Here is a 24,817-nt window from a genome sequence, read left to right as displayed (position 1 = left end):
TGCTGAGTAAAGGGTGATGGGAGAGAGCCGGAGGGAGGGGGTAGGAGGTTCAGAGCAGAGACAGACGCATGGGCTGGGCTACATCTTGGCTTGCTCCTTTGTACAGCCGAGTCACTGCAGGTGCAATGCGCCTGTCTGAGCTGCGTAGTAGTAGGTCAGACTTCTTCAGTGAATATCAAACTGTTTACAGACAGTTACAGAGACACTGCTGCAGGCCATGGCTTCACCAAAGATATAGCCTGCAAGAAAATCTGAGGATAGAGGCTGGAAGAAACTCTTTGTGTGTATTGTTTTGGTTTTGCTCTTGTTTTATTTCCATTCTTGCACACTATCGTCTCTGATCTGTCTGTTTGAAAATGGATTGTTTGATGACATTACAGGATTGGGTAAGCTGCTTGTGCTTTAAACTGTGCATGCCTTTGAGTGTGTCCTATCCCGGCAGATCCCTGAAGAATTCTGTCCTCATAAATCCAGTGAGGAGATTAGTTTGTTTTCCTGCATGTCTTTGGTTGGTGTGATATTCTTTTTGTGAAAATGCAAGGTAACGGTGAACCTCCATCATGCATTTCAAAGCCTGACAGCATTAAGACCTGCAGGCAACATTGAGGTAAGCCTGTGCTCTTCTTGCCTGTTATGAAGCTAAAAGGAGTAGAGAGTAAAAGGCAAGTTAAATGGATTGGACAGGCAACACAGGCAACACAGGCAACACTCAGCAAATGTTAATGGATTGTGTCTGCTCGGGCTACTGCCCTTGTCTGTTTTGTTCTCGTATATTTTATTCATAGAGTCTCCATTTAATGTATGAATGTTTGATTTATTTATGGGAAATTATAACAGTCATCTATATTTTCGCCTTGTATGATTTCACTCCCACTATACCAAGATTTTCTTGCCAGCCCCCTAGTAAATTTTGCTACGTTGAAGTCAGTTGGGTCAACGTGAGAACGCAGCAAGAAATATTCAGGAAAATGTACTCAGAGCGAGCAGGAGGAGGTGGTGATGTTTATAACCCCTTTCCTGCCATCGATACACGACCGTTGACTCTATGTGCGTGTCTGATACGATCTCTGTGCACGTAATGAAAATGCTTGATTTGTTCTATGTTCTGCTCAGTATGTTGTGAATGTGACAGATTGTGTTGCCTCGTCCGACACTTCCACGTCGTCCTTTTTATGTCCGTTCTGATAGGGATTGGTTCATGTGCGCACAAGCAAGTCAGCCTGAACTTTCCTTGACATTTTCAGATGAAGTGCGTATGTGAGAACGGCTTTAAAATCCACCATTGTCAAGAAACAGCCATTTAACCTTGCAGCCATATAACCTTGCAGAAAACAGGAGTTGCTTGTTCTCTGCTGCAGCCTCTGCTGTAGGAATCCTTTCTGTATCCTTTCTGTAATGGCGTCCGACATGTAGAAAAACAGTCTGAGCCAGTCAGAGGCAAAAACAAGAATTTTCATGTACTCAATCGGGTGCATTTACCCCAAAGGATGAAGCTGAAGCGATTGCAGCCTCTTTTATCTCTGCATGTATACCCCGACTATAAAGAGGCATCTATCAGATAACTTATTTAATAAAAATAAATCCTCAACCTGACTTTCAGGGGGAAAAAATGGAAGAATGTGTTTGTTACATACGTCTTACAACCTAATTCAACTGTTAGCAGTGTTTGCTTGTACGTCACATACTTTGATTAAATCTTTAATTAACTCAATCCTCAGCCACCCGAGAGTTGTGAAAAGTTCAGTTTGAGGAAAAGAAAAAGCCGGGTTATATAACCATCGTCATCATCCTCTGTTCCTCAGCAGAGAAATATTCTTGCCTTCTGTCATGAGACTCTCTCGTTTCCTGTAAATTCCTTCAGCTTCCATCCTCCCAGTATGGCGTCATTCAGAACAACCCCTGTTCATACATACAGATGGTTCACCATGGTAACTGAGACTCTCTGAGTGGGTGACTTCATCCTCTTCTCCAGTGATAACAAGGGGAGTTTGAGAAGGTCAACGTGATCTATTGATTTAGCTTCGCCTCACCCTGAGGGGTGTTATCTATCAGAGTTTCAGTTTTTTGTGCACAGAGAGGTTTGGATTTTCTCTACGACAGGAAGGATGCAAAGACCTTGATGGAAGGTTTTTGATGATTGTTCCGTCTAATTCATGCATTGTGAGAGCCGTCATTTTAATGGGCTGTATCGATAACCATTAGCCTCCGTTCATCCGCCCCCGCACTTATGTTTTCTTATCGGCTGTTAAATTTCTCTCAGCACCTCCAGGCTGAACAGGAGCTACAGAACGCTGTATCTCTAAAAATATCTATCTGTGCAGGAGCTCTTGGAGATAGTCTGATTTGTAGAACGCCTAATGTTGGATGGATGCTAGGGCTGCAGAGTGAATGAAATATTATGAGAATCTCAATGTTGCCGAGAGCAAAACCGGGATTGCAGATGCTTCAGTTTAATTAGAAAAGTAAATGTATTATAAACAATATAAATAACTGTACTTCTGCAACAATGCCCTCCCCTTAAGACCTCAACAAATATCAAACCATCATAGTTGTGATAGTTAAAAAATCATATTATACCTATCATATATTTGTGTTCTTCCTTTTCTTACAGCTGGTATAGAAGCTCATCTTAGGGCGTCTTTAAATTAGGCACGATTGTTTCGTACCTGGCCTGAGCACGATCCACCTCCCCCCCCCGCTGGTCTGCCTTCACATTAGTAACATGGTTCCATAACCAAGTACACTTGCCTATGTTCACAGTCCGAAACAGCATGTGGCAGTATGCACATAGTTGGTTTGCATATCCGCCAAAAGGCACAAAGAAGAAGAAGCAACCATGGCAACCACTCACACATTGAGTCCATCCTGCTAACTGTGGATGTTTTTCTTATTTCTGAGACTCCTTCAACGACCCTCTTCCTACTTTCCACATCTACTGTGCAGCTCGGAGGATGAAACAGGACCGTGCTGCGGGGATACAGTAGTTTTTGAAGCGCCAGGAGCCGTTTAGAACGACGTCGTATAGCGGTCCACTTCCTTGTTTGATCACAGTTGCGTTGACATCACCTGCAGACTCAGACTGTACTCGAGTACACAGGAAACATGCCTGAGACCTCCTTTTTTTTAAGGCCCTTTTCTCGGCCATGTCTAAATTGCAGTGACACATTTGATTATTGTTTCGGTTGCACTCGCCTCTAAGTACTGTCCTGCCACTTTGCACTTTTGAATCTCCACTGACAAACACCAGCTTCATGCCTTTAAACATTTATTCCTCTGCAGATAGAATTCTAGCAGTCAGCTGTTAGGCTATCTGGGAGCTAGTAGCGTACAGTACTACAGCGTCAGACTTAATGGCTGACTTTAAAGGGAAAAAGAAGGCTGATATCCTTTTTCCTTTTATTATTTGCCATATGTATTTTTTCATCATCATTTCCAAACACAGGAAGATGTTTACAGTTGAATACTCTTTGCGTTTGCTTTTTCTGTGCTCGTTAAAATGGATATTTGGACTTTGGAAGATGATGGCTGTGAGAGAGTCACATGCAGCTGGAATAGCTCAGAGTTCCCGCCCAACATTATGTTTTAACTAAGCCTGCAAAGAAAGGGAGTGAGGGTTGTGTAACTACAGCTTTCTGTGGACTTGAAGCTGACAGTACAGCAGACTTATATTAATGTGTGTGTGTGGGTGTGCGCTGCAGAGAGCTGAAAAGCCCTCAGAGGCAGCAGTGAGTTGGGGAGAGGGAAGCTGTTATCTACTGATAAAAGATGGTGAAGAGTGCTATCTGAAGTCCCAGGGCTGTTTTTAGGAGCTTCATAGAACTGCAAGTAACCCTGCTCTCATTTTGACTTGTTTTTCACAAGTAGAGTCTGAACCAACTCGAAAACTACAAGGAGGCGGGCTCTGAACTTAACAGTCCCAAAATGATCCGACAGGGTTAATTGTTTACAAGGTTTTTACAGAAAACCGAAAATGCACTCAGGCCTCTTCCTCACCTTACCTGTTAGAATTATCAATAAAACTATTTCACGTTGAATTCGATTGTCTCTGTGAAGTTTTCCTGGCGAGGCTTCAAGGGGCTGGGCTTTACCTCAGCTGGTTTTTCCTTCCTAATTCAAATAATAAAATAACCCTGGTGTGTTAAAGTTAGAAAATCTGTCCCCTTTAGCTTCCATCAGAACGAGGCTGAAGTCGGCTTAAATCCCTGCGATGATTTAAGCTCTCTCTGAACTGGGACATGTTAGGCGAGGGGGAGGGGAGCTGGATAACATCCTGGACGGCCATTTTTTTAAGGCATCCACTAATCTACATTAATGTAGTGATACTGCTGTGTGTTGTTGTGTGTTTGTTTGTGTGAGCTCACTGGGATGCCTGCTAGTCTGGAATATGTTGATGTCCTCTCTGGGGGGGGAAAGCATCCCTGTCCTCTGGCTCCGGTTAAAAAGCTCTGCACTGCTGACTCCACTAATCCTCCCATTGATGGTAGACACAGACCAGCACACTCGCTCTTATATCTATCCATCCCTTTGTTTCTCACTGTCTGCAGCATCAACAAAAAACCTTTTACATTGGCCTGGTAGACTCTAAAGAGACCGCTCACCCCAGCCCGCACTCAGGCAGGGTTTTGCTTGACCTTGGTCAAGTTAGACGGATCAATAACTGACGTCTAATTTATCCTCGGCTGCCCTCTGCCTTTTTATTTTTCTCTGTTTCAGGGTCAACGCTTAATTGGTTTCTCTGATAATTGCTCTCATGTTACATTTCTGAACACTTTAATCTCAGCTCTTTGCCTCCATTGATTCCTAGAAATGAAGCGGATGTGAATGCAGATCAAAAAGTTTTCTAGCCAGGCGTTTCTCACAGTTCGAGGCTTTTGCTAGCCAGAGAAGCTGACGGCAGCGCTCCCATTGTGAAGTGAAGCCCGGTTACTGTTCGCATGCATGTGGAATTTCCGACCCCCCACCCCTCTTTGGCATTTTACTATTTCAGCTGCTGGCCCCTTTGGTTTCTCTGCTAGAGACAGGATGGAAGAGGGGGGAGAGGGAGAGGGGGGGTTGTTTAGAAAAACAGTCTTTTTTTTTTTACGTCCTGTTCAAGTTCAGGGTCCTGGAGACACATATATGACAAGCTTTGTAGTGAATGTTTCCACTTCAGTTTTTATTTAAAATAGTCAACTATTCATTAAAGAGAGATGGCATAAGACAAAGGTAGTCTTGTTGGGAAGATAGAAATGTTGAAATCAGGTTTGAGAGCAGTGAGGTTTTGTCTTTGCTGTTAAATTTTCACACAAGGGTGATTTAGGCGAGGGAAACAATTATGGATCAAATACCTGCACTCATGAAAACACCTACATACCCTTTGATTTACCCCCAGGCATGCCTCGGAGCCCACGAATCAACCACTTTTTCTCTCACCCTAAACATTGACTCCATGGAGGGCTGATAACTACGGAAGCCCTGAGCGGACATGTATCTTTTGTCAGACAATGGCAGTACGTCATATCGATGTCTGGTCTTTGACAGTGATCAACCTATTGTTTTTAAGATCACAAGAAAATGATCATGGGATGACCAGCATTGTAGTCAGGAGATATTGGAGAAAAAAACAAGATAGAAAGAGACCCCGTGGCGATTCTAGAGTCTGTGTCTACAGAATTAATTGGGGGGGCCCCTCCAACCTCTAATATATCTCCTCGTGTCCCGATGCTCTTCCTCTTTTTTTCACTCCCAGACAGATATCTCCTCTTCATCTTCCTTCAGTGATTTTCACTGACAAATGTTGGTTTTTATAGCATATCTGCTATACAATTAGCCGATACGATTATTGGATATGCTAATATTTGCCGATATTATCAACTGTCCGATAAATCAGTCGGGCTCTGCTAAAAAGTCAAAAAATATTGACTTAACCAAGCAATGCTTTCTCACTCAGCAGATACACTTAAAACATTCAACTTAAAGTTAAGATGCACTCTGTAATATTTCTTTATTTTGTGCACTTCATATTGTTATCCCAATAATGAACAATGTAAGCACACATTGCATGTTCTTCTCATATGGTGCAGGACTGATGAGGGGGGGTGTGCTTAGTGTAACTGTGAGTCCACACTGCTGCTGAAGCAGTCTCTTTGGGTGTCATGAATAATGCACACACCTTCAAGTGGATTCAGAAAGAGGAGCTATCCTACTGTGCAGACTAAAGGGCTCACCTTGATGTTACTTTTTACTTTGTGTTACGAAAATATTTGTTCCATGAGAGGGTTAAATAAAATAACTTCCTCTGCCCGGAGCTGACCTTTCATGGATGCTGTTTTTGACCTGTTCGGTAAAAAACATTTTAATGCTATGATAAATTAAATAATGAGTCTTATCTGTGTGTTTTTCCAGAGAATGGACACCGCAGGGGCCAAAGTGCTGGAGACAGCCGAAGACATCCAGGAGCGCCGACAGCAGGTGCTCGACCGCTACCGGCGCTTCAAGGACCTGTCCATTATGCGCCGGCAGAAGCTGGAGGACTCTTACCGCTTTCAGTTCTTCCGCCGTGACGCAGACGAGTTGGAGAAGTGGATCCAGGAGAAGCTGCAGATTGCATCAGATGAGAACTACAAGGACCCCTCTAACCTGCAGGTATGCCCCCCCCCCCATGGTTTTTAAGTTTCTCTGGTGTGTATGAGCTCGTTATTTCCTCATGTCTTGATTTCTTTCTTTAATGTCTTCTGCACAGGGTAAGCTGCAGAAACACCAGGCCTTTGAAGCTGAAGTTCAGGCCAACTCCGAGGCCATCATCAAACTGGACGACACTGGAAACCTGATGATCAACGAGGGGCACTTTTCCTCCGAGACCATTCGAGTAAGACAAAACAATAATTAACATGATGTCTCTCTAACCTGTCCGCCTTTAACCTGCTCCATGTGATTCAGTCCTACACGCCTTACCGGACACAACAGAGACCCATAGTTACAAGTTTCAATATGGCGGAGTATATAAAAGTAGGTGTTGAGCTGCTGTGGACGACGTGTGACTCTTGAGTGAAGTGAAAACTCCTGCTGCAGCTCTTTGTACAAGCTAAACTTTCTTCTCATTCTGTTGTTAAAAAATTAACTTTATTATCCGGGTAGGATAAAGGAATCTCTATGTCCTCTCCTGGAGTATGGACGTTTGTCCTCTTGTGTTTTCCCTGGAATTCATTTCGACTCTATTGGTTCGAATACAAGACGTCCCTGATTGAAAGACGACCCCCCCGTTTCAAGAGCCATTTTATAATTAAAGACACATTTTTGTTTTCTCCATACTACATACATAATGAGAGACTTAACTGCTCTCTCTCTATCTGATCACCTCCACCTGTGTTTCTGAGAGCGTGTGCAGAGATCTTAAATGCTGCATGATAACCATTATATAAAAAATTCCATCATTACTCCTCCTTCACTAAACCTAATTTCAAGCTACTTTGTTCCTGATGATCACGGTGCCCCGCTCCGCTCTGTAGCTAAGAGTGACGGCTGGCCTCAGTCATGAACGATACACACTTTACAAATCAGTGGCTCATCTATTGTCGTGAACATATTAGCATTTAAACATCTAGACCTCACATAGAAGACGATCCCACTTTATTCAGGTGTTTTCATCTTCGAACCAATACTGTGATTTTCTTTGACCGTCTTTACCTCTTTGTATGAGTGATGTAACACCTCTTCACCCTGTGCACCAGACTCGTCTGGAGGAGCTGCATCGTCTGTGGGACCTCCTGCTGCTGAGGACCAAGGAGAAGGGCACGCGCCTCCTGCAGGCCCAGAAACTGGTCCAGTACCTGCGTGAGTGTGAGGATGCCCTCGACTGGATCAGTGACAAGGTAAGATTCAAGCAACAAAAATGCAGGTTATGTTTAGGAAAAATTCAAGGAGCAAAAATCTAAGTTTACAATGAAAAAATTGACTTTACCAAACAAACATACAGTAATTTCAGGGACGTGAAGGTGTGAGGTCTTCTATAGGTATAATCTCTGGGTGAGCGCCATGATGAGGTTCATTAACAACCCTTTAGTTCAAAGTTTGACTTGCTCTCAGCCCAATTTGATCCTACAAGAAGGTGCATTAGGCACACAGTGGGGATCCTCCTCCATTACACACGCAGTTTCAGAAAATCTTTCATAAAGGTTTGAATGAGATCAATAAGCAAGTGTGAGGACAAAATAGACGTCCTGGTTTATGTAAAATGATAATAGGCTAAAGCTAAAGAACTTGCCCCAGGCTTACCATGCCAATTAACCAACTGAGGAATATAAAACAAGGTTAAGTTTGTCAGGTTACTTAAGGTCAAAACTTCTCCAGTTACAGGGGAATGAAAAGTGGCATCTTGAATGAATGTTGCTTAGATTCAAAGCAGGATCTGTCTGTTATGGAAGTTCAAAAGTTTAGTTAGAGATAGGAAGAATAAAAACGGTGCCTGTTGCTCAGATATTAAAATGTTAGCTGTCCGTTAACAAATGCTTTTTAAATTAGACGTTTTGCTGGATATGCATCCTCTATAAGTTCTCAGCAAGAAAACTGGACTGTTTACCTTTCCACCTGTAGGAAACCATGGCGACCTCCGAGGAGCTGGGCCAGGACCTGGAGCACGTGGAGCTCCTGCAGAAGAAGTTTGAGGAGTTCCAGACAGACCTGGCCGCTCATGAGGAGCGCGTGAACGAGGTGAACCAGCTGGCGTCCAAGCTGATCCAGGAGACCCACCCCGAGGCGGAGCTCATCGTCCGCAAGCAGGACGAGGTGAACGCAGCCTGGCAGCGCCTCAAGGGCCTCGCCCAGCAGAGGCAGGGCAAGCTGTTCGGGGCTGCTGAGGTGCAGCGCTTCAACAGGTACACAGTCTTTAATCATTGTGTGATTTGACTGAAATGTAACTAAGTTAAGAGCTGCCAGTAAAAAAACTGTTTTTAATTCTACCAACAGAGATGTGGATGAGACCATCAGCTGGATCAAGGAGAAGGAGCAGCTCATGGCCTCTGATGACTTTGGACGTGACCTGGCCAGCGTGCAGGCTCTGCTCCGCAAACACGAGGGTCTGGAGAGAGACCTGGCTGCTCTGAAAGACAAGGTAAGATTGAGAACATAAACACTTCAGGAAAAGTTTCTCTGAGGGAATAAATCAATTGAGAAGCAGGGACATTTTCACAAAGATTTCTCATCGTCTCCTTTTATTCCCTCCTTGAATCAGGTTAACACTCTGGGTGGTGATGCAGAGCGCCTGCAGCAGACACATCCTCAAAACGCCGCCCAGATCCACCTGAAGAAGGACGAGCTCATCACCAACTGGGAACAGATCCACACCCTGGCTGATGAGCGCCGCGCCCGCCTCAACGACTCGTACAGGTAAAACATCAGACACCGTTTAGGGATTACCCAACAACACATCGTCTAACTAAAAAGACACATTAAGTAAGAATATGAACATTGTTATTGCACACACAGATGTTGGCTCAGTGAGAGTTCTCAGGGTGTGTAAGGCTGCACCACCGAAGTCTGCTCACTCCTGCCCTCTTGTGTCTCTCTCTTTAGCCTGCAGCGTTTCACGGCTGACTTCAGGGATCTGACCAGCTGGGTGACGGAGATGAAAGCTCTGATTAATGCCGATGAACTGGCCAATGACGTGGCTGGAGCCGAGGCTCTGCTGGACCGCCACCAGGAGCACAAGGTTAGATCTCTGATGAAGTCAAAGCAGCTTGATTATTAACTTTTTGCTTTATTTTTTTAAGAACGCTGTACATGAAGAACATTCATGTCACACATACGGAGAAGCAAAGATAGTTTTTAAGTGTGTTTCTTTTTTTGTTTCTCAGGGAGAGATCGATGCTCATGAAGACAGCTTTAGAGCCACTGATGAAGCCGGTCAGGCCCTGCTCAACACCGGACACTACGCCTCTGATGAGGTCAAGGAAAAGGTAAGACTCACCATGGCGGCACCAAGATTTTACTTCTCTTTTGTACTATTGTGAGGTTTAGAGTCTTGCAAATTCTGTAATGCAAAAAATAAGAAAAGGGGAATATGCAAAATCGAAACAGTGAATGTTGCATGACTTGCAAGAAAGTCGAGTTATGATATCTGAAAAATGTCAAATGCACTTAGCAGAACAAGCAGCAATATCTATATTTACTGTGTTCTCTCATTTACTCTCTCATGTCTTTTCTCAGAATGTTCTTAATCTTTAAACACAGACACACTATTTGATTAAAAAACAGAATCTTGGGTACATTATAGAGCCCTGGCTTTATTGTATATTTCAACACTCTACAATGTACCATCAAACATCTAAATTGTTTTTAATGGTTCTTTTGTGCAGCTGGGCATCCTCACTGAGGAGAAGGAGTCTCTGCTGGAGCTGTGGGAGGTTCGCAGGCAGCAGTACGAGCAGTGCATGGACCTGCAGCTCTTCTACAGAGACACCGAGCAGGTTGACAACTGGATGAGCAAACAAGAGGTAACTTTAATCTCCGATATGTCTCATCAGGAGACCCCACTGTGTACTGTCTAGTTTCTAATGTGTGTTTCTTTATGTAGGCTTTCCTCCTGAATGAAGACCTCGGGGACTCCCTGGACAGCGTAGAGGCCCTGCTGAAGAAACACGAGGACTTTGAGAAGTCTCTTAGTGCCCAGGAAGAGAAGATCACTGTGAGTTTCTCATGCAACACAATCCACATTCCAGTTTAAAAGCCAGACTACCATTCTCCTGTCATTTTGTTGTTGTGCTAAAAAGGATTCCCTTTGACTCTTTTTGTCGTCTCCAGGCCCTCGATGAGTTTGCTACCAAACTAATCCAGAACAACCACTACGCCAAAGAGGATGTGGCAACCCGCAGAGATGCTGTGAGTACAACTGACTGCTCTGTTAACTCCTCTTTAAATCAAAAGTCTGAACCAGCTCAAATATGAGTACCGGACAAAGCAGTGTGTATTAGTTTTTCTTTTCTTTTAATTTAAACTTAAAACTAAAAAATGTCCTCTCTTCTTCTTTGCACATTTATAGCTTCTCAGCCGCCGCAACGCCCTGCATGAGCGTGCTCACTCTCGTCGTGCCGCCCTGGAGGACTCTTTCCACCTGCAGCAGTTCTTCAGGGACTCTGATGAGCTCAAGAGCTGGATCAATGAGAAGATGAAGACCGCTACAGATGAAGCCTACAAGGTAGACCCTCAAAAAAAGAGAGATGAAGGATGCTCTTTATCAAAAGAAGATCTAAAATTGTGGGTTCTCATAGAAGTCAGGAAACCCAGAGTTCAACAAAGACATTGAGAAACTTTAAACACCACGTTGGAAATTTAATCAAAACAGAAAAAAAGTTATTTCTTCTTCTGCAGTTATATATTTTAATATTTTGCTGGATTCTTTTTGTGGGATGTTTCTGTTACTCTTTCAGTTTCTAACCTTCCCTCTTCTAACCTCTCTGTCTTGCTCTCCTTGTACCAGGACCCCTCTAACCTGCAGGGTAAGGTGCAGAAACACCAGGCTTTTGAAGCTGAGCTGTCAGCCAATCAGAGCCGCATCGATGCTCTGCAGAAGTCCGGTCAGGAGCTGCTGGATGGAAAACATTACGCCTCCGATGAGGTGGCCGGTCGCATGGAGGAGGTCAGCTCCCAGTGGAAGAAACTGCTGGAGGCCACTGAGCTCAAAGGTACTGCCTGCAGAAAGTAGAGACACAGTCCGCACTGTAAAGACGTATTTTATTTTGTTAAATAAACATTTAATAGAGATATTAAACTAATTATATTATGTCTTATTTTAGGCATCAAGCTGCGTGAGGCCAACCAGCAGCAGCAGTTCAACAGGAACGTGGAGGACATCGAGCTGTGGCTGTACGAGGTTGAGGGTCACCTGGCTTCAGACGACTACGGGAAAGACCTGACGAGTGTCCAGAACCTGCAGAAGAAACACGCCCTGCTGGAGGCTGACGTGGCTGCTCACCAGGTTAGCATCTTCACTGTGAACGCACACCTGATATTAAGTGTTTGTTTTTCTATGCACACTACCGTGGAGTAACAACTGTGTGAATTCTTGTCCCCCAGGATCGCATTGATGGCATCACTATCCAAGCTCGCCAGTTCCAAGAGGCGGGACACTTTGACGCCGACAACATCCGTAAGAAGCAAGAGGCTTTGGTGGTGCGCTACGAAGCTCTCCGCGAGCCGATGGCTGCACGCAAGCAGAAGCTGTCCGACTCCCTGAGGCTGCAGCAACTGTTCAGAGACGTGGAGGACGAGGAGACCTGGATCAGAGAGAAAGAGCCCATCGCTGCTTCCACTAACAGAGGTAACTCTTAGCGTACTCATCGTCCAGGCGGTAATGATCAATTTAAAATATAAGTGGGTCAACTTCATATAATCAAGAAGTTAATTTGTAAGATGCTTTTGTTTTGAATTGGAGTCAACCATCTTGAAATGTTTTAGATTATTAGGGTATTTAAAAGCCTTGTGTTGTGTTTTCCCCCTCAGGCAAAGACCTGATTGGTGTCCAGAACCTGCTGAAGAAGCACCAGGCCCTGCAGGCCGAGATCACCGGACACGAGCCTCGCATCAAGGCCGTCACCCAGAAAGGAGATGCCATGGTGGAGGAAGGTACTCATCTCGTTTCTAAGCCTTGTTTGGGTAATCTTTTATGAGATGGTTTTAAAATATTTTCTGAACTGAATGTCGACCCTCGTCTGTCTTCTCAGGACACTTTGCTGCAGATGATGTGAAAACTAAGCTGGCTGAACTGCATGGCCGCTGGGACACGCTGAAGTCGAAGGCCTCCCAGAGGAGACAGGACCTGGAGGACTCTCTACAGGCCCAGCAGTACTTTGCTGATGCCAACGAGGCCGAGTCCTGGATGAGGGAGAAGGAGCCCATCGTGGGGAGCCCGGACTACGGAAAAGACGAGGACTCTGCTGAGGTTCATGATGCGTTCATTCTACATGCCTCCTTTGTATTCTTGTGGTGGTGGATACAGTGTAGCTGAATTTTTCGTTTTCCTACAGGCTCTGCTGAAGAAGCACGAGGCGCTGATGTCTGACCTGAGCGCCTACGGCAGCAGCATCCATTCCCTGAAGGAACAGGCTCAGTCCTGCAGGGTAATGATTGATTGTTGAAATACCCACAGGGGCAAATAAGTCATATAATTTCAGACCCTTTACTAAAAAAAAAAAAAAAAAAAAGACTTTAAACTACTACATGCATAGTTATAGTATGGCTTCACACAGTTGCAACGTACAGAAAGGTTATTGGTGAAGATAAATAACCAAAAATATGTGAATGATAAGAAAACAGACAAGCATATTTATAATCCTTACAAAATCAGTTTTTAGAGGTTTGACATATTGTATCATTTTCTCAAAGGTTAAATGAAAGAAGCTCAGCTTGATTTGAGATCAGTTTTAATCACTATAAACCCTGTGATTAGTTACTCACATCATCAAAGTCTCTTTAGTTTAAACATAAAGCTACCATAAGTAACTTATGATATTCATTTAACAGCAACAAGTAGCACCCACTGACGATGAGACCGGGAAGGAGCTGGTCCTCGCTCTGTACGACTACCAGGAGAAGAGTCCCCGTGAGGTCACCATGAAGAAGGGGGACATCCTCACTCTGCTCAACAGCACCAACAAGGTAACGCTTAAAAACAAGCTCCGTCTGACTGAGAGTTGCATTTACGTAATTTGTCCTTATTTGAGTCATTTTCAGGGTTAAATATCGTTCGTTTCTGGTTCCAGCCTCTTTGTTGGGAGGATTTTCTCCATTTCTCCGTCATTGATTGTAAACAAAAAAGAAAAAAAGAATTGTGTTTTGGACAGTTGGTTGAGAAAAGATTTTATTTAAAGATGTCACTTTTGGCTCTGGTACATTTATGATAAGCATTTTTTACATTTTATTGACCAAACATTTAACAGAAGACTGACAAAAAATAGCAGATAAATTAATAAGGACATATTTGTTATTTGCAGACTGAATCATTATTTTAAAAGCATTGAATCCTGCATTTGTTTGGAACTATTTTGAGCTGCACTATACTTTCCAGTTGTTGCTCTGGGGAGATTTTTAGGAATTAACAAATAAACACGCAGAAAAACAACATACAGACTCAAATAATACTCGTCAGACTACCTGGGATTTTTTGTAACTTAACGGCATGAACCTGCCAAGTAGACTCTTGCTGATTTTCCTCTCCTCCGCTGCTGCAGGACTGGTGGAAGGTGGAGGTGAACGATCGTCAGGGCTTTGTTCCTGCTGCCTATGTGAAGAAGCTGGACCCCACCCAGTCCTCCTCCAGGGAGAACCTGCTGGATGAGCATGGCAGCATCGCTCTGCGCCAAGACCAGATTGACAATCAGTAAGAACCCCTCATCATACCCTCTTTAGTCTCAGCGCAGAATATAACGGTCTAATCATTTCCTCCTTTTCCTGCTGTAACTTTTCCTCTTCATTGTTGAGTTTAACCTTTCTTCACTTCCCACTAATCATATTTTCTGCTCACTAACGGTCTCCCCCCTGGCCTCTGTCTCTGTGTCCTCTGCTGTCCTCTCGCTGTGTGTAACAACTTAATCTTGTGTCGCTGTGCACTCGCCGCGCCCTGCCTCTGAGCAGACATGTCGCCAAGGAGGCCTGCAGTGTGTCAGTGCGCATGATGCAGGTGGAAGAGCTGTGAGTAGGACCCAGCGACTCTCTGCGTGTTGTGATCGTGAAACCACTAGATATCATCCTCGACTTTACATCCCTTCAAACCCAGAAACCCTTCATGTCATGTTTTTCACCCTCGACTTCTATTCAGTACGGGGATAGAAGCGCCTCTGATCCAAACCTTTAACTTCCTCTTCATTCCCGGCCTGCCTCTGGATGATGATGTCTTATTTTTCAGTCATGTCTTCAGCTGTTTTGTTCTGCAAATGTTCTGTTTTTATTCATTTCTGCATCTCATTGTCGAAGGCTCACGGTGCTAGTCAGATTAAGGAGGTTTTAGAATTATCACAAACTCAAGTTGTAGACAAGCAAGGTAGCTTGTTCAAAGGAAAGACTCAAAGTATACAGTAAAAGTCATGACTTTCCTCACAGGAAAACACGTCCCCAAAAGGTGATTATCAAAAGTTTAATTGTATAGAAATGAGGAGGAGGTCAGTTTTTATCCTCCTGCCTCAACACTCTACACCTGTTGCCAATGTAAACACACGTTGATTCAACTTTTTGAAAGGTGGAGCATCGACTTCCGTTAGTTCAGCCTAACAACCTGATCCAGAAGTATCTATAAAGCCGATTTAAAAACAACAAAAGTGATTTAGAAACAAACTTTAAAAAAACATCAAAACAACAACTTTCTGCAGGGCTTCAGCAGGGTTGGAAATTAGCAACCGTCACCCGCCAAATACGGATATTGTTTTTGCAGTGACAGGTTAATTTTCTAAACTTAGCAGGCACGGTGGCGGGTAAATAAAAGTAATATAACCAAGTGATAATCCTGCCTCTCACTCGAGGTTCACTTTCATCTTAATCAGCTTAATTAGCCTGAGGACACGGCTGCAATGGAAACTCTTACCAGCTTAAAAAAAATTAATTAGAATAAACTTTTTTTCTGTTAATAAGCGGGACAAAGAGAACGTCAGTATTTTCTAGTTGAAACATTTCCCTTCATAAATAGCTGATTACTTGAATCCAGTAAGCCTTGATTTGATATAAGTCATTACATTATTCTGCCTGTCATAGCACTATTGTCAGGACGCACCGATTGTGCAGGAGTAGGAATTCCTATTTATTGGCACTTTCCTTGAGTGTCTCTCCAATGGTGCTCCATTGTCATTCTCATCAATAGTCATATTTAAATCTTTAGAAAAGAGCCACGGTTTGAGAGAGATTATAAGACTTTAACAAACGTCAATGATCCGGTGATATTCTCTGATTTTAACTTGTTGTTTTTTTTCAGGTATGGCACTCTGCTGGAGCTGGGAGGGAAACGTAAAGACATGCTGGAGAAGAGCTGCAAGAAGTTCATGTTGTTCCGCGAGGCCAACGAGCTGCAGCAGTGGATCAACGAGAAGGAGGGCGCCCTCACAAACGAGGAGGTCGGGTCTGATCTGGAGCAGGTCGAGGTCCTGCAGAAGAAGTTTGACGACTTCCAGAAGGTACTGTCTTCCCCATGGAACATGAAACACTCATGATGCAACCAGATGAATTCCTGTTGGCTCTGTAGTCGATTCATAAGTGTATCTTGGTGGTCTGGAGTCTTCTGCCCGTTTTTGCTCAACTTCACCTTCATGTGTGTTGTTTCCTCCAGGACTTGAAGGCCAACGAGTCCCGTCTGAGGGACATCAACAAGGTGGCGTCTGAGCTGGAGTCTGAGGGTCTAATGGCTGAAGAAGCCCCCATGGTTCAGGCTCAGGTAAGCCCCACCTCCCTGACTCGACCGAATGAGCCATCTTTCATGTTTTAGCTGTTAACAACATCTTTTTTTATTTTCATGTTCAGCAACAAGAGCTGCTCGGTTCTGCTCCTGGCAAGGTTGTAAACATGTTTTTGATTTCAATACTTCAGATTTAACATTTCACAGCCATGAATTGTAAAGTCAAGATCATCATTCCTTTTTTTTTTTTTCTTCAAACAGGATGAAGCTGATTCAAAGACTGCTTCTCCGTGGAAGGTAAGCTCCATCACACAATCTGTCCTCAGACTATACATCCAAACATTCATCTGTTTTATGTACGTTTAAACAAAATGCATCAACTGCAGAGATTTGACGGCCTGTCGATCTTGATCTGATACTGGAACTTTGCATGACTGTTCAGCATTGGGTTGATGTTTTGAAACTGGTGTGTCACTTCAGGAATAAACTGCAATCATGCCGAGTAAAGGTGTGTTCAGACCAGAGTGAGGAGAGTTTTACACACAGGCAGATTTCATACAAAACAAATGCAACGCAGAGATAAAAATGAATTTGCACCAGGTGAAGAATATCCATCAAGTTTGATTGATTCAGCGAAAGAAATGTTCACAAAGTCGACATGTGACTTTTAAAAAACAGCAAAACTGTCACTCAGCGGAGACAGACACTCTACAGCTGTAGTTACCGTCCATCAGAGAAATCCTGGTACTGATCCAGGCTAACAGGTCATCAGATTGAGACCTGGTCAGCCTCAAGTAGCTGGAAGCATCGGGAAAGTTCATCCAGACCTGGTTCATGGAGGAGGAGGGAGATATCCAGATACTGTTAATAACCCAACCTATCCTGAAGGGTGAATATTTGCAGATTAGCAGTCAAACTTTTGTCAGTGACTCAAAGTAAAATTTCCCCTGCTCCTGGTCTGAACACAGCTTGAGACATTCATGGAATAAGACATTGAGAGACGGCTAGGAAGGCTGTAAACTCAATTCACGTCTCCAGATGTCCCAATCATTTACGAGATTTTGTTGATTCATCATATTTCTGTAACTTGGGTTGGTCCTGCTCTAGTAATGGTTGCAGTGCTTACTACATCATGACTTGTTTTGGGTCTTGGGAGAGGACCAAGACGGCCTCGGGAGTTTTCATAACACTCTTGACTGGTGTGGTGTTTTTCTCTTTTTGTCCTCCTCCCTTCTGTCTGCCATGTGTTGTTCACCTTGAATATAGAATGTACGCTTGGCTGTACAAACCACGGCTAACTTTAATACTATCAAGGTAAGATTGACTAGTCCAACCCGACCTCCCCCCTCTCCCCCCCCTGTCCTGCATCGTGATCAGAAAACTAACCCCATCGTCATGGTTTCCTTTTCGATGTGACATGTCCTCTGTAGCCTGACTCTAACTAGTCTCTGGAGTGTCCAGTTTGTTTTTGTCAGTCCCGTTGTCATCCTTTTAGTGGACTGTAGTATGAATGATTGTTTGCATACTACAAGTTATGTCCGCAGCATCCTTCTGTAGATCCTCGTTTTTTTCCCTGATATTTTATTTGTCCTTGTATTGTTTGATGTCCTCCCTGTGCATCTCACTCCCATCAGATTATTTGCATCTCTTTGTCCATCACTGTCTGTGCACTTCAATCACACTTTGCAAATTATCACACTCCTAGCACATGTTGTATTTGTATGATTAGATTGAGCTCAGTATCTATATATCTATCTGATCCATATATATCTATATAGCATTCCTCACACCACTTTGAACCATAGATTTAGGGTGTTTAGTTCACATGCTACAAATCAGTGCAAATTCTGACACCAAAAACTATGAGGACAAAAAAGCTGCAGAAAGATTCCGCAAAACGAGAAGTGCAGAAAAGTGCTTGATATTGATTTCTTCATGTGTAGGAGCTGAACAATCGCTGGAGGTCCCTGCAGCAGCTGGCTGAAGAGAGAAGCAACATGCTGGGCAGTGCTCACGAGGTGCAGCGATTCCACAGGTATGGGGGGGAAAAAAACACTTTGAAACTAGGTAGATGCACGATTAGCCGACTATACAATTTACCCTTATCAATCAGCATCACAATTACTATTAGGTTCATCTAAATATTAATATTTGATATTAATATTAATGAACTTAAGCTGCAATTTGGGTCAGATGATGCGTCTAAGCTATGACATCATCACCATGGCTAGTCAGCACCAGATTTACTGGTTTCTACCTGGATGTAATCAAGCACAGTAAACTGATAGCATCAGTAGAGCAGGGGGGGCTTGGCAGGATTTTGATCTAGAAAATGCAGATAAAAACATTAGAAGACTGTCAGGTGAAAGAAGCACATCAAACAAAGCAATGCCCACGTTCATCATGGGCATGTGGATGGTAACCTGCAAAGAAGACCCAAAATCTGGTGGTGCTAGCACTGCTAACGTTAGCCACACCCAGCGAACCAATTTGAGGATGAGTCTGTTATTTTTTTCTCCTCAGGGATGCTGATGAAACCAAAGAGTGGATCGAGGAGAAGAACCAGGCCCTCAACACTGATAACTACGGACACGACTTGGCCAGCGTTCAGGCTCTGCAGCGCAAACATGAAGGCTTCGAGAGAGACCTGGCAGCCCTGGGTGATAAGGTCAGATCTTCTTCAGTGGTTTATTTAAGAATATAAGCTACTCTACATCCAATCTCTGGTGAAAATGTAGTTCAGGTTCAGCACTTCATTCAACTTAATGCTATTCAGAAGGTTGGTCACTTATTTTTCCATCTCTGTCATCCAGGTGAATTCTCTCGGGGAGACAGCAGAGCGTCTCATCCAGTCCCACCCTGAGGCCGTGGATGACATCCAGGAGAAATGCACTGAGCTGAACACTGCATGGAGCAGCCTGGTGGGACGAGCTGACCAACGCAAAGACAAACTGGGCAACTCCCACGACCTGCAGCGCTTCCTCTCTGACTTCAGGTAAGAAGAGAGCTGCCATGACACTGTTTATTGCCTGTTTGAAATACTAGTTTAAAAATGGGAATATGGAAGATATATCCCAGCTAAGGTATTTATGGTAACTTTATTCTTGATGTCCACACAGAGATCTGATGTCCTGGATTAACGGCATCCGAGGGTTGGTGTCCTCAGAGGAGCTGGCCAAAGATGTGACAGGAGCCGAGGCCCTTCTGGAAAGACATCAGGTACTGAATTGCTCCTTTCCTTCTCTACAAAATTGCAGAATGTTCGTCTCTTAAACTACCTAACCTAAATTTAATTGCTTTTCCCATCTCTCCAGGAGCATCGCACAGAGATTGATGCTCGTGCCGGAACCTTCCAGGCCTTTGAACAGTTCGGGCAGCAGCTTCTTGTGCGAGGACACTATGCTAGTCCTGAGATCAAGCAGAAACTTGAAGCACTGGACCGTGAGCGAGCAGACTTGGAGAAAGCCTGGGTGCAGCGTCGCATGATGTTGGACCAGTGCCTCGAGCTGCAGGTACTGAAGTGTGGAAGAATGGCGTGACAGATTGCAACATCTCTTTGTTACCTTTCAATGACTGACTGTTGTGCTTTTGTCCCTGCAGCTCTTCAACAGGGACTGTGAGCAGGCTGAGAACTGGATGGCGGCCCGTGAAGCTTTCCTCGCCAGTGACGACAAAGGTGACTCCCTGGACAGCGTTGAGGCTCTCATCAAGAAACATGAAGACTTTGACAAAGCCATCAATGTGCAGGAGGAGAAGATCGCTGCCCTGCAGTCCTTCGCTGACCAGCTGATTGGAGCCGAACATTACGCCCAACCTGAGATCTTTAACCGCCGCAATGAAGTCCTGGACAGGTAGAAAAACACCTGGAACTTTTATACTTGCACTAATTAATGTATCTAAAAAGTGCACCACTTCCAGTGACAACACTTTAAAATAACCTAGCACCAGCGCAGTCATTGTTTTTACAAAGAAATACAAACACTTCCGTATTGCATGTTAATTTTTACAGTAGTTGATTTCATTACTGCGTATTTGGGGTGCAAAATAGATCGGGATGGTTGCCATGTGGTCAGCCACAGGTACTTAAATAACGCACAAATATCAACCTGTGTTCATGGTTGCAGTGGTATACAGCAGCTGGCATTTAATTTATTAAGCAAACTGTTAATAAGGAATCAAAGAGGCCCTAATATGGAGCCTTTAGGAACCCCACATTTATAATCCCTCTTCTGGTACACACACACACACACGTGACACAATTCTTTGTGTTAGATAGTAATCTTTAGCTCTACATCTAAAACCAACAAAAAAACATTTACAACAGCTGAAATTCCTCATGTGTAGAAAGATTTCTGCAAACATGATGCTTCACTGTAATTTGAGAACCAAACAAAAACAATTGCTTTTGAAAAAAGTTAATTATTTGCATAAATTTGTGCACACGGTTACTTTACTTCACGTTGTTTCTTTTTTAGATGGCGTCAACTGAAGGCTAAGATGATCGAGAAGCGCTCTAAGCTGGGAGAGTCTCAAACTCTGCAGCAGTTCAGCAGAGATGTGGACGAGATCGAGGCCTGGATCAGCGAGAAGCTGCAGACTGCCACCGATGAGTCGTACAAGGATCCAACCAACATCCAGGTACACATTCAGGTTTTACCCAAACTCATAGCAACACAACTAGTGTGAAAGGAGTCCCTTTCAAGGGGTTTTCAGATGTGAGGGGAAATGATTGATTCATTGTACACAAAATAATTTATTATTTTGCCAAATTTGTTGATACTTGATGAATGAGTCAGGATTAGTAGAGAGGGAAAATAGACGAAATTCTCAGCTACCAGATTCTTAAATGTGCAAAAGTTCTTGTCAAGTTAATCCTCTAAGACAGTAACTTTAATATCCATGAAGTGTGCAACAAAAAAAAGACATCACCATCTTAAATATTCAGATTTTTAAATAAATAAATTTGACTCTGTATCATCAATGGCATTTGTGTTTTGAAATAAGAAAGGTTAACTTAAATAGACTTTTACATATTCTAGAGCAGACTGTTCAGACACAGGTCGTTTGTCTCTGGCTTGATTTAAAAAGTCTAATGTGTTTGTCTTGTTTTATTGACAATACTGTTCTTAAACTGTGTCAATCCCTCCCTGTGTCCTGTCTGAAGTCAGACTAAATCTCTTCTCCCACTGTCTTATTTTTATTATAGCTGTCCAAGCTGCTGGTAAGTTTGCGTAGTGTGTCAGCCGACTAACAACCGAGCAGGTTCTCCTCTTTTGTGTCCACGTCTGTGCTGTGTGTGTAGACACGATGTAGAACAAGTCCATCTTCAGTTTGTCCCTCATTGGTACTGTTCAGTGCCGGCTTCTTTTCCATCTGGGTTTAATTTGTGTTCATTTAAAAAGATCTGTGTTCATTTTTGTGTATTTTTTCTAGGTTAGTTATTCATCAAAGGCTTCTAGTTGTTGGGCGTGGCTTCCATTTTTATGTTCAGTTCTTGAGGGGAGTTTTCTTTAAAGTTGCTTCAGATGTTTAGTGTCACAGTCAAACACTCAAAATTAAACTAAAAAGAAGAGTACTGAAGAGAAGCAATCCTTGGCCCATCCCAATCTCTGAGCAGGATGGCTAAAGGCCAAGTGTCTTCTAGGCCAGTGGAAAGGGAATGAAAATCTGTAGAAATATAAATCAAGAAGCAACTTTGAGTGATTCTTCCTCCAGGTTTGTTCCAGATGTTGTCCTCCACACTGCCATGTTTGTTTCTTCATGTGTCGTCCCGCCTGTCTGTCCATGTCGGACACATTATCATGTGCTGTTCTGTGTTCAAGTGTTTTTTTTTATAATTTATTCCACCCTTTAGTTTTTATGTTTTCATTACTGCTCCAACTCGCTTTAATTTCAGCTCTTGCTTGGACTGTAAGTATGAAAGCTACGCTAAATGCTAAATGTTTAAGGAGAGTTCTGCATATTTTTACACCGCTCGCCGTGTGATTCTCATATCTGTGTCCTTCCCTCCCGCCTCAGAGCAAACACCAGAAACATCAGGCATTCGAGGCCGAGCTGCACGCCAACGCAGACCGTATCCGTGGTGTCATCGATACCGGCAACGCCCTGATCCAGAGAGGAGCCTGCGCCGGCAGCGAGGACGCAGTCAAGGTGAGTTCATATCTGCATGATGTGAATCCTGAATTCCCAAATATTACCACGACAATGTTTGATGATGAATATAATTATGTACGTAAGAAGTCAAAAGGTATGTGTTGAAGTGTGACTCGTCTGTTCGTCAGGCCCGTCTGAACGCTCTGGATGAACAGTGGCAGTTCCTCGTCAACAAATCTGCAGAGAAGAGCCAGAAACTGAAAGAGGCCAACAAGCAGCAGAACTTCAACACGGGGATCAAAGACTTTGACTTCTGGCTCTCCGAGGTGACTTTCTGCAGTACAGATAAAAAAAACAATGTTTGTGGTACAGCTCTGAGATCTTCTTCTGTCTGACGCCTGTTTGTCGTTTCTCAGGTGGAAGCTCTTCTCGCCTCTGAGGATTACGGCAAAGACCTGGCCTCAGTCAACAACCTGCTGAAGAAACACCAGCTGCTGGAGGCCGACATTTCTGCACATGAGGTGAGCAGCTCAAGGAACAAGACAAGACTCTGTGAGGTCATGTTTTATCTGCCCTGTCAGACGTGTCTGGTCTGTTTCCTTCTCTGATCATTTACATCCAGCCCGCTAAATCAAAGCTTTTTATCTAACATCAGGCAGGTTCAAGGGATATTAAAGTATCTCTGTAAACAACCAAGATGGCTGCTACTGATCTGATACGTTCTGAATCTGCTTTGTATCAGTATCAAATCCTATATGCACAGAACAGAACACTTTTAGAACTAATCACAAACCAAGAGTTGTGGTAATCAAAAAATATGTTAAAAAAGGCTGCGTTTAAAGACATAAAAGGTAGAAGAGGTGCATGGAACTACTTTTATAAGCCCAGAGTCATGATGCAATCTTCTTCACCCTGTGCAGGACCGTCTGAAGGACCTGAATGGTCAGGCCGACAGCCTGATGGCCAGCAACGCCTTCGACACCACACAGGTGAAGGACAAACGTGACGCCGTCAACGGACGCTTCACCAAGATCAAGAGCATGGCTGCAGGCCGCCGAGCGAAACTCAACGAGTCCCACCGCCTGCACCAGTTCTTCAGGGACCTGGATGATGAAGAGTCATGGATCAAGTAAGACATTAGACCCTGCAGTTAGTCTGCAAGATAATCAGCTGTTTTATTTTTGTTAATATGCCGTGGGACACAACACTTAACCTTTTCTTTTCTGACCCGACTCAGAGAGAAGAAGTTGCTTGTGAGTTCGGAGGACTACGGACGTGATTTGACAGGAGTACAGAATCTGAGGAAGAAACACAAGAGGCTGGAGGCCGAGCTGGGAGCCCACGAACCGGCCATCCAGGTAAGATGATCATCATTTCATCCCAGTTATTTAAAGAGAATGAGTCCGCTCATGTGCAAAAGTTGATGTACGAATGTCTGCACAGAAACCGATAAGTTCAACTTAAATTAAACCTAAAGTGCAAAAGTTCTACTTTGTTTTCATAGTTTTTGTTTCTTCCTGCAGCTCTTTATTTACAGCCTGCAGCTTAACAGAAAAGACAATGCAATAGTGCAATATTTAAACAAGCGATATGAAGCATGTAAGCCAAATGTGGAGGTACAGGCTGATGTGTTTGTGAACTCTGAACAAAGACGGATTTCTGTGTTTATGCTAAGCTAGAACAAACACATCCTGAGTGTGTATACATATTTTCATCTGACTCTCTATGAAGAAAGTGATCATCCTAAATCATGATAAACTTGATTATTAATATTTCTCATGTAGAATTGTGCAGAAAATGATTAAAACTTGACTCCATGGTCCTGTTAAAGTTGTCATGTTAGAAAGAGAAACATGTCTTGTGTCTTTTATAAAGAATGTGTTTCAGCTCTGTCTTCAAACTAAATGATGACGTATGTGATGTTGCATTCTGTCCACACTCCTCACTAATATCTGGCTGATGTTGTGTTGTGTTTTCAGTCGGTGCTGGACACAGGGAAGAAGCTGTCTGATGACAACACCATCGGTCAGGACGAGATCCAGCAGAGGCTCGCCCAGTTTGTCGACCACTGGAAGGAACTCAAAGACTTATCTGGAGCGAGGTAAGACCCTCACTCTGCAGCCGCAGAGAGACACACACTGAGGCTGACACAGGTGTGTAAATGTGAGCTGTGTGTGTTTTTCTCTCAGGGGAAAGAGGCTGGAGGAGTCGCTGGAGTACCAGCAGTTTGTTGCGAATGTGGAAGAGGAAGAAGCGTGGATTAATGAGAAGTTGAATCTGGTGGGAAGCGAGGACTACGGAGACACGCTGGCTGCGGTGCAGGTAACGTAACGGTCCGCCTTTCATCATGTCGATATTAACCTGTGAGAAATGATG

The 24,817-nt window shown here is 43.7% G+C and overlaps 1 protein-coding gene across 7 annotated transcripts in view; it reads left to right on the top strand.

Annotated features, from left to right (window-relative positions):
* The window catches only part of sptan1 (spectrin alpha, non-erythrocytic 1), a 35,381-nt gene that overhangs the window by 3,580 nt on the left and 6,984 nt on the right, over nucleotides 1-24,817 (top strand). Inside the window, exons 1-42 of one of the 7 annotated variants that reach the window (XM_065965784.1) lie at nucleotides 171-386; nucleotides 6,385-6,624; nucleotides 6,722-6,847; nucleotides 7,710-7,850; nucleotides 8,572-8,852; nucleotides 8,944-9,088; nucleotides 9,209-9,363; nucleotides 9,550-9,685; nucleotides 9,831-9,932; nucleotides 10,332-10,469; nucleotides 10,550-10,660; nucleotides 10,777-10,854; nucleotides 11,015-11,170; nucleotides 11,453-11,657; nucleotides 11,769-11,950; nucleotides 12,049-12,292; nucleotides 12,475-12,597; nucleotides 12,696-12,913; nucleotides 12,999-13,091; nucleotides 13,495-13,629; nucleotides 14,202-14,350; nucleotides 14,605-14,661; nucleotides 15,932-16,130; nucleotides 16,283-16,387; nucleotides 16,474-16,506; nucleotides 16,610-16,645; nucleotides 17,615-17,662; nucleotides 18,292-18,383; nucleotides 18,872-19,016; nucleotides 19,162-19,343; nucleotides 19,468-19,567; nucleotides 19,663-19,860; nucleotides 19,949-20,199; nucleotides 20,824-20,986; nucleotides 21,555-21,569; nucleotides 22,367-22,498; nucleotides 22,630-22,767; nucleotides 22,858-22,962; nucleotides 23,362-23,570; nucleotides 23,679-23,799; nucleotides 24,421-24,542; nucleotides 24,631-24,763. In XM_065965784.1, coding sequence (XP_065821856.1) covers nucleotides 357-386; nucleotides 6,385-6,624; nucleotides 6,722-6,847; nucleotides 7,710-7,850; nucleotides 8,572-8,852; nucleotides 8,944-9,088; nucleotides 9,209-9,363; nucleotides 9,550-9,685; nucleotides 9,831-9,932; nucleotides 10,332-10,469; nucleotides 10,550-10,660; nucleotides 10,777-10,854; nucleotides 11,015-11,170; nucleotides 11,453-11,657; nucleotides 11,769-11,950; nucleotides 12,049-12,292; nucleotides 12,475-12,597; nucleotides 12,696-12,913; nucleotides 12,999-13,091; nucleotides 13,495-13,629; nucleotides 14,202-14,350; nucleotides 14,605-14,661; nucleotides 15,932-16,130; nucleotides 16,283-16,387; nucleotides 16,474-16,506; nucleotides 16,610-16,645; nucleotides 17,615-17,662; nucleotides 18,292-18,383; nucleotides 18,872-19,016; nucleotides 19,162-19,343; nucleotides 19,468-19,567; nucleotides 19,663-19,860; nucleotides 19,949-20,199; nucleotides 20,824-20,986; nucleotides 21,555-21,569; nucleotides 22,367-22,498; nucleotides 22,630-22,767; nucleotides 22,858-22,962; nucleotides 23,362-23,570; nucleotides 23,679-23,799; nucleotides 24,421-24,542; nucleotides 24,631-24,763 — 5,772 coding nt within the window. In that variant the 5' untranslated portion in view covers nucleotides 171-356. Of the gene's footprint in view, nucleotides 1-170; nucleotides 387-6,384; nucleotides 6,625-6,721; nucleotides 6,848-7,709; nucleotides 7,851-8,571; nucleotides 8,853-8,943; nucleotides 9,089-9,208; nucleotides 9,364-9,549; nucleotides 9,686-9,830; nucleotides 9,933-10,331; nucleotides 10,470-10,549; nucleotides 10,661-10,776; nucleotides 10,855-11,014; nucleotides 11,171-11,452; nucleotides 11,658-11,768; nucleotides 11,951-12,048; nucleotides 12,293-12,474; nucleotides 12,598-12,695; nucleotides 12,914-12,998; nucleotides 13,092-13,494; nucleotides 13,630-14,201; nucleotides 14,351-14,604; nucleotides 14,662-15,931; nucleotides 16,131-16,282; nucleotides 16,388-16,473; nucleotides 16,507-16,609; nucleotides 16,646-17,614; nucleotides 17,663-18,291; nucleotides 18,384-18,871; nucleotides 19,017-19,161; nucleotides 19,344-19,467; nucleotides 19,568-19,662; nucleotides 19,861-19,948; nucleotides 20,200-20,823; nucleotides 20,987-21,554; nucleotides 21,570-22,366; nucleotides 22,499-22,629; nucleotides 22,768-22,857; nucleotides 22,963-23,361; nucleotides 23,571-23,678; nucleotides 23,800-24,420; nucleotides 24,543-24,630; nucleotides 24,764-24,817 lie in introns of those variants that run through there. The other 6 variants (XM_020640027.3, XM_065965785.1, XM_065965787.1 and 3 more) reach the window with 6 other exon arrangements.

This window comes from Labrus bergylta, chromosome 17 (assembly GCF_963930695.1).
Source record: "Labrus bergylta chromosome 17, fLabBer1.1, whole genome shotgun sequence".
Classification (NCBI taxonomy): Eukaryota; Metazoa; Chordata; class Actinopteri; order Labriformes; family Labridae; genus Labrus; species Labrus bergylta.
This window is presented reverse-complemented; position numbering and strand designations above follow the sequence as displayed.